At 43.1% G+C, this 7,550-nt stretch overlaps 1 protein-coding gene across 1 annotated transcript; it reads left to right on the forward strand.

Annotated features, from left to right (window-relative positions):
• Positions 1 to 15: 15 nt before the first annotated feature.
• psma8 (proteasome 20S subunit alpha 8) lies at positions 16 to 3,381 on the forward strand. The gene is made up of 7 exons (XM_035633879.2): positions 16 to 231; positions 1,229 to 1,355; positions 1,592 to 1,716; positions 1,851 to 1,973; positions 2,077 to 2,196; positions 2,743 to 2,805; positions 2,897 to 3,381. The coding sequence occupies exons 1-7, from the start codon at positions 130 to 132 to the stop codon at positions 2,990 to 2,992; spliced, it is 756 nt and encodes a 251-aa protein (XP_035489772.1). The 5' UTR covers positions 16 to 129; the 3' UTR covers positions 2,993 to 3,381.
• The last annotated feature ends 4,169 nt before the right edge of the window (positions 3,382 to 7,550 follow it).

The following is a 7,550-nucleotide window of genomic DNA, read 5'->3' on the forward strand; positions in this document are numbered from 1 at the left end:
GAGGTCTTTGCGCATGCGCCCTTGTCAACACACGACAGCTTCTTAGACAGAGCGGCTTGTTGCTAACTAGCTGAATCATTTTGTGTAAGTCTCCCCACTTTCTTTTGATTGTACGTGTCTTGCAGTGAAATGGCGGCAAGATACGACAGAGCCATCACTGTCTTCTCTCCCGATGGTCATCTCTTTCAAGTGGAGTATGCACAGGAAGCTGTAAAGAAAGGATCCACTGCGGTAAGTCTCTAAAATGAAACTAATGCTAAAGCTAGCGTCCGCGAGCGGTAGTCGGCTAACTAGCCGAGCTAGCTAGTGGCAGGCATCGTTACGCATGAATAAAGCCAATTCGCTGTTTCACACAATGTTTTACACAAGAGTTGTTGTCGTTTGAGACACAATAAACTCGTTGGACTGCGGATCCGCAACTTTCACACACAACTTATGAAATATTTAGCCGCTAGTGTAAAATGATAATCGCTAGTTGCCATTGGCGAGCATTTTGTCGCTGTGTCACCCTCACAACAGTTTCAGTTTCAGTGTGATCCTGTCAACCAACACTACGACCCCTCTTTCTTTTTTTACCCTACATTTTCTTTGCCATTTGTGTAAACAACAGAGTACATATTCACACGTCAATGCAAACATGAAACGGGCAGCGACGTCGTTAATGTGGTTGATGTTAGCTTAGGATTCTCTTTTCGTCTGTTAGTGAGTCGTGTACTGTATCACTAAATCCCTGAAGTTGCAGCTCGCTCGGACACAAATGACATCTGTAATAGTAAGTGTACCTTATCAACTTATATGGGAAGCTCAGGAAGAATTACTGGATCTTGAGTTACCAACATCTAAAACGTATGGAACAAGTACACACTTGATGGTGTGGAAGTAGTATCATTACGGGCACGCCAATTCTGTTGAATGAACTCAAACATAATGTGCTGACTTTACAATAATCAGACTGTTAGAATGGCGTGGAAACCATCGCAATACCTTCTGTCAAGACATGAGCACAGCATGTGAATACTGTGGTCACACCGCTCTCACGGTGTAAAGATAAACTAAAGGGACAGACTCACTGGCACTCGGTTTATCCTGTGACCTCCTTATGATCAATTCATTTGAAATCCTTCTGATTTGCGCCTAAGTATTAAATGTCATACTGGCAATTCTCAGCCCTTAGGAGATGTGTAGCTTATGTTCAGAAATTAATCTAGATAATTTCTTCTCTGTGCAGGTGGGGATCAGAGGCAAAGACATTGTCGTCCTTGGCGTTGAGAAGAAATCTGTAGCAAAGTTGCAGGAAGAAAGGACCGTCCGCAAGATATGTGCCCTGGATGAGCATGTCTGCATGGCATTTGCAGGTACCTCCACACAACCTTTTCCAACAGCTGAATAACACATCCATTATGTAACATTACCACGTAGACTACAGTATTTTGTTGTGACAGTTTCCACGAGCACCACATCATTGCAGATGTCAATATCAAATGAATATTTTCTTGTTGTTTTTTTCTTTACTTGACTTTCTTGTTGTATTTGCCGTGGAAGCTATGTTGCTCGCCATGTACAGCCATTTAACCTCTTTCAATGTTTCAAGGTCTGACAGCAGACGCCCGTATTGTGATAAACAGAGCTCGGGTTGAGTGCCAGAGCCACAGGCTAACTGTTGAGGACCCAGTCACAGTGGAATACATCACACGCTACATAGCTACACTGAAACAGGTATTTGACTGTCTTACCAATAATTTCTTATTTACTATTAATTTACTGTTGAGTAGGATTTCACACTCAGTGTGCAGGAACATTGGTTAAAGAATGACTGGTCACATTAGTCTGTATATTGGTTATATTTGTAGCGCTACACTCAAAGCAATGGCCGCAGGCCATTTGGCATCTCTGCGTTAATTGTCGGCTTTGACTACGATGGAACTCCCAGGCTCTATCAGACAGACCCGTCAGGAACCTACCATGCCTGGAAGGTCAGTGAGTTTGCTGTTCATATATATTGCTTTTTCATCTTGTTACACCTATAAAAGTACCCCGTCGTAAATGGCTGATTTTTTTATTCTTGAAAAAAATTAGGCAAATGCGATTGGCCGTAGCGCAAAAACTGTGAGGGAGTTCCTGGAGAAGAATTACACAGATGAAGCCATTGCTGGGGACAATGAGGCAATCAAGTTGGCTATCAAAGCTTTGCTTGAGGTAAGGTCGAATTTAATCTCTGCATTGACATATTTGAATTTGAACACTTGTCATTAACTATATATCCTGAAACAGAATGATTACTAAATTGTTTTACTATATATATTTGCAAATCTCAAATAGACTCGGCATAAATGAGAAAAATTAGCTGGATAAATTGTCACTTCAAATCTATTTACATCTACTACAGTGTAAATTTAATATAGCCCTGACAACCTTTTGTCAGATATGAACCATAAAGTGATCTACTATAATCATTACCATGTGTGACTTTACTTGTGTTAAATAAGTAAATTAAATATTGAATTACTTAATACTGCATTTTACTAGATTGAAATTTGCCTTATATTATTACATTATGTGATACTCTGTAAAATGTGATGCTATTTAATTCTTTCTAACGATTGTAAAGCAGTCTTTTAAAGTCTTGATCAATTCTTAAAACAAATTGTGTCATAGCCTCTTAACTTGAACCCGAGTCAGAGGCAACAGTACTTGATACTGATTCACTGGGATTTGTCTCATTTCATATTTGTTTTGTCATAGGTTGTCCAGTCAGGAGGAAAGAATATTGAACTTGCCGTTATCAGACGGAATCAGCCACTGAAGGTGATTTGCTGCAAATTGTATTTCCCTTTCTTATTTGTTTTTGTACCTTGTTATTTATAGACTAACAAAGTCTTTTCTCTGCTTTTCGTAGCTTTTGGAATCCAAGGAAATTGAGACCCTGGTGGCAGAGATTGAGAAGGAGAAAGAGGAAGAGGCAGAGAAGAAGAAGCAGAAAAAATCCACCTGAAGCTTTCACTAAATTTTTCTTTATTGCACTTGGATGACAATAGCATATTTAGGTTGCAAATATTGGTATGTCTCAGAGGGTTAACCCTCATTTATTTCCCATTAAAGAACTGAATCCTAACTTGAGAGCTGTGAGGTTTTGCTCACAATTTCTGTGAGGTAACCCTGTACCAGTTGCAAAGAATAACTAGTTCCTGTACTTGCAGCGAGTGAGTTGACTTATTTGTAAAAGCACATCTGTAGATCTCAAGTTATGGTTCAGATCTTAATACTGAATGTTTTTATATCATTCTCCAAACAGCTCTGATGGTGACCAATCTCACGCATTGAATTTATAACATTCAGAACCATAATGAAACTTAATACTCAATAAAAGCTGACTTGTTTGTAGCTTGTTTTTCTACTTAATTGTCATTGCATGTGGTGCACTGATTGGTTTCTGGAGTCGAGCCTTATTGATTATCCTACTGCAAAGCAAGTACTGTGATAAAGATAACTACAGTTTAAGACAGCACTAGCGGCAGTGTGGTGTGTGGCTATAAACGGCAATGTTTTTCATTTATCAGCAGTCTGTGGCACAAGCCTATAAATGGGGGGGGGTGGGCAGTGTAGCTCAGGTTGCATTATAAAGTGCTCACCTCTCCCTCAGTCATTTAAAACAAATTAGCAATGAGTGAATGAAGTGTCTAATGGTGGCCCAACGAGACCCCCTTTTTTGCCTCTCCTCTTTTTATTTCACCCTAAATTCGCTTATCAAGCAACCAACCACTGCTCTGAATTCTCAACGACACAATTATGGCCGGCGGTGTGGTAGGGCTGCTTAATGGGATCCTGGCCTCAGACCCCAGTGGGAACTTTCAGTGACTTTAATCTGGAGCCCTTTGAAAAGTTGTGCCGTGCTGTGCTGAAGAGCCCCGGGGTTCCCTCTGACTCTCACCAAAGACATAATGGTGAATGGTAAAGTCCTTCATTTAGAGTCATCTCCCCAAGCCAGGATTTCCTGAGTGGGTGCCCTGGCTGCCTTGACTAGAGCAATTGCACTTTGTCTGCAATTTGTCTTGTTTGTGAGTCGTATAGGTTGGTGTCTGGGCCGATGTCAGAGGATCAATTAAGCCCCTTAAAATTACCTCTCATACATGGTGTCATTGGGTCCTAGGAGTGCAATAGAAAAAAAAAGGGTTGGGGGTAGTTTGCATGACTCACTCTCGGCAGCTCTTTCAATCAGAAACTAATTGCCACCCACGTTATTCAGATCAGAATCTGAGAAGATTACAGTGTTGTCACAGTCTCTTCGTCGGTGCTCAGTTTGCAGACGGAGAGGTGTTGAATCGGCTGGATGACAACAAGCTATAGCTAACCTTTTCTTAAAGTTTTGTCAGCGCAATCCTCCAGCTACAGAGGTTATCTGATCTATCTTGTCAATACGGCGAGAGCAGCTTATTCTGTGTTGCCGCTAAGGCTCCTAGGCTTTTGAACTGCTTGTGGAAAGAGTTTTCTTTTTCTTTCTTTCCCTTTTCAAAAAAAAAATGTTATTTGGCATTGTTGTTGCCCATAATCAGCACTACAGCGCCTCAGGACGAAGTCCATCTCTCTCATCACTGGCTGCTGCTCATCATTAATGCACAAAATAATGGCTTCACCAGAGGTCATCAGCGGAGGAACGACGCCCGAGGGCATGTACTCTCCAAGCAAGAATGCACACTGCTGCGGGCTGTCGACTGAGTGCATTGTTTGTATGCGCACTCACACACATCTCACAGGCCAATTGCACATACGCACAGCAAAGACACTATTAATGTGAACACACAACAGATTTTTTTTTTTAAACAGTGCCCACTCTTTCGTTTGATCTGTCATGCACATACACGAGGCAGAGTGTGTTCTGATGTTGTAGTGAATACAGAACAAACACTGGGCGAAGACAATTCCTCGTTTCCATGTCTGATTTAAGTATTTTTGTTGTATCTAACATCAGCAGTGTGACCCTGCTCTAATGATACCCATTAGTCTCCTCTCTAGCTGCTTTCCAAGTCGCAGGCAGATTTCACTTTGAGGATCTACATTTTTGTCTTTCTGATGTGCCACCCTGTGGCCATATTTCAAAGCATGCCCCTCCTGGGATGTTTAAATTCTTTCAGTGCAGAATGTCCTACGGTCCAAATAAGGCAACTGCTTCAAGGGTAGAAGCACACAGACAGTTGCACCCTTGGGGAACTGAGGTTACATTAGTCCTCCGTTAAGACTGCCTCATTGCTCGGGGTGTTATCACCTTCTCCACCAGCAGAGTGCAGTGTTGCATAAAAGCAGTGTTGCCATCATATCGCTTACACTTTGATCTCACTTTTCGTCCTACAGATTGGCAGCATGAATCCTCTTGCTAACAGCGAGCACAATCTACGGGCTGCTGACATGTTTTTGTCTCTGTGCTTCAGCGCACAGCCACAAAGGCTCTGTGAACAACCGAATCCATCGAGGGAGCGTTGTTTTGCTTAAAATTGTCAGATGAAAAAGCAACATTGGCTTGTGTCCTCCAGCAGTGGCCAAGCTGTCAAAGTGTGTTGGGTCATAAAAGGCTATGTTCTCAACACTGTCCCTTTTCTGCTTGTCACACGGTGACAGTTACGTGTGTGTGTGTGTGTGTGTGTGTGTGTGTGTGTGTGTGTGTGTGTGTGTGTGTGTGTGTGTGTGTGTGTGTGTGTGTGTGTGTGTGTGTGTGTGTGTGTGTGTATAGTCGATTGGCCGCCTGCACTTGTGTCCTTTAGGGCTCTGCAGTGTGAGGTGAAGTTTGAGCATATTGGTGTGCAGGCTTACATATCCATAAGCGATCAAAATATGTTCTCTTTTAATGTTCTCTTTTTACTTCTAGCTCCAGGGATACATTTTGAATATCATTCTATTATCTCATATCACACATCTCATCTTCTCTGTCCTTAAATCACCCCCCCCCCCCCCCCCCCCCCCCTCTTGCACACATGCACAACTCGCAGCAAATCTTGATTTTTAACTGTTTTCTTGAACACACCCTCCACTCTTATCATCATCACACAGAGCAACATACACAGCTGAGTAACAGATACCGCCATCAGCTTTGGTTGCCGTTTACCTTTGTCTCCTCTGGAATAGTTGCTGTTTGTGTGAAGAGACTAAAGGCATGGTTTTGAGTTACCCCTCAAGAGTCACCTGTCAGGGGGGTTTGTCTCACAGAAGAATCCAAGTGCGTCCTCCTCTAATTGAAAGTAGACACCACTGGGCAGGATGGAGAGAAAGAGAAAACGGGACGAACAGGAGAGACGAGGAAGGATAGGGCAAGATGAGATGGAGCGCAAACAGTGCTAAAATAAACAATCCCCAGGACACTGCGGGCCAAAAGCGAATGGCCCCGGGGGCGTCATGGCCTCGCAGGGCCATGGCAGAAGCCAGTCACACACATCACATAGCATTACTTGGGATGGGGTTACAGGAAAATGTCAGCCGACGCATAAGGAGGAACCATCGGCCCATAGGATAATTCGATTGCCTCAGGGAGGTGCAATCTTGCATTCCCACGATTCCTCTCTTTCCACCCACACCCTCTTTTCATTGTATTTTCCAATCCATTTTTCTTTCTCATTTATTTAATGTTTTCAATTCCGATGTTTGCTCTGCTAGCCATGTATATTCACGCATGCTCTGTATTATTGTAAATGGAGGCTACTGTGACCGTGCGATGGGTTGCTACAGTACATCTACCAAGCAGTCTCCTCTTCTATCCCCATGGGAATTTTATGGGCCATTGGTTTGTAGCGTGGCCTCTGATATCTTGATTTACAACCCGATCTTTGTCAAAAACGTCTCTCTACCTGTCCTAATGCGCCCTCACGTATCATTGCTCATGGAGCAGATCATGTCCCTTCCAGTCTTTCTCCTGAGGCAGATGTGGTCAAGATGCCTTAATTTAGAAATATGAAATGACTCACTGCATGTTGTACATGTAAAGTAGATGTTTACGCCTTAAAATCGTATGTTGTGCATCTCTGTTATTTCAATATTACTCTCCGTATGCTTCTTAGAACACAGGATGTGTGGCGTTCGTCGCAGCAGCTGCATATATGCGCCTGCATTAGAGGAAGACAGCGAGAAAGATGGAGAGAGCAAAAGAAAAAAGGGACGGCGAGAGAGTTCAGCGTGGATATCTGAGTGCGTCTGACAGAGAGGACAGCCCTGGAGGCAGGTCCCAGCCCTTCAGCACCGAAAATGACACATGACTGCTTTGACTTTTGTCATCCCCTGTCTCCCTCCGCCCCCAAAACCAAGCCTCCAACAAACACCGAGGCGAGCAAAGATACACACACTCAAAGACACACAGTCACACACTGTATACTGCTTAGATTACATTATCTTTATCCCCGGGACATGAGCCCTCCTTGTTGGATGACATTTGGGCTTGTGCAGCACTAAGGTTACCTTTCTTTGCCCCTGAGTTAAAGATGCCTGTCTGCAGCATGCATTTGAAATGAAGGATGGGGGAAAAATCAGATGAGAAAGATTTCCAAAAGCACTTTGATCAGAGGCATCAACAG

The sequence above is a fragment of the Scophthalmus maximus genome, chromosome 5 (assembly GCF_022379125.1).
Source record: "Scophthalmus maximus strain ysfricsl-2021 chromosome 5, ASM2237912v1, whole genome shotgun sequence".
Lineage (NCBI taxonomy): Eukaryota > Metazoa > Chordata > Actinopteri > Pleuronectiformes > Scophthalmidae > Scophthalmus > Scophthalmus maximus.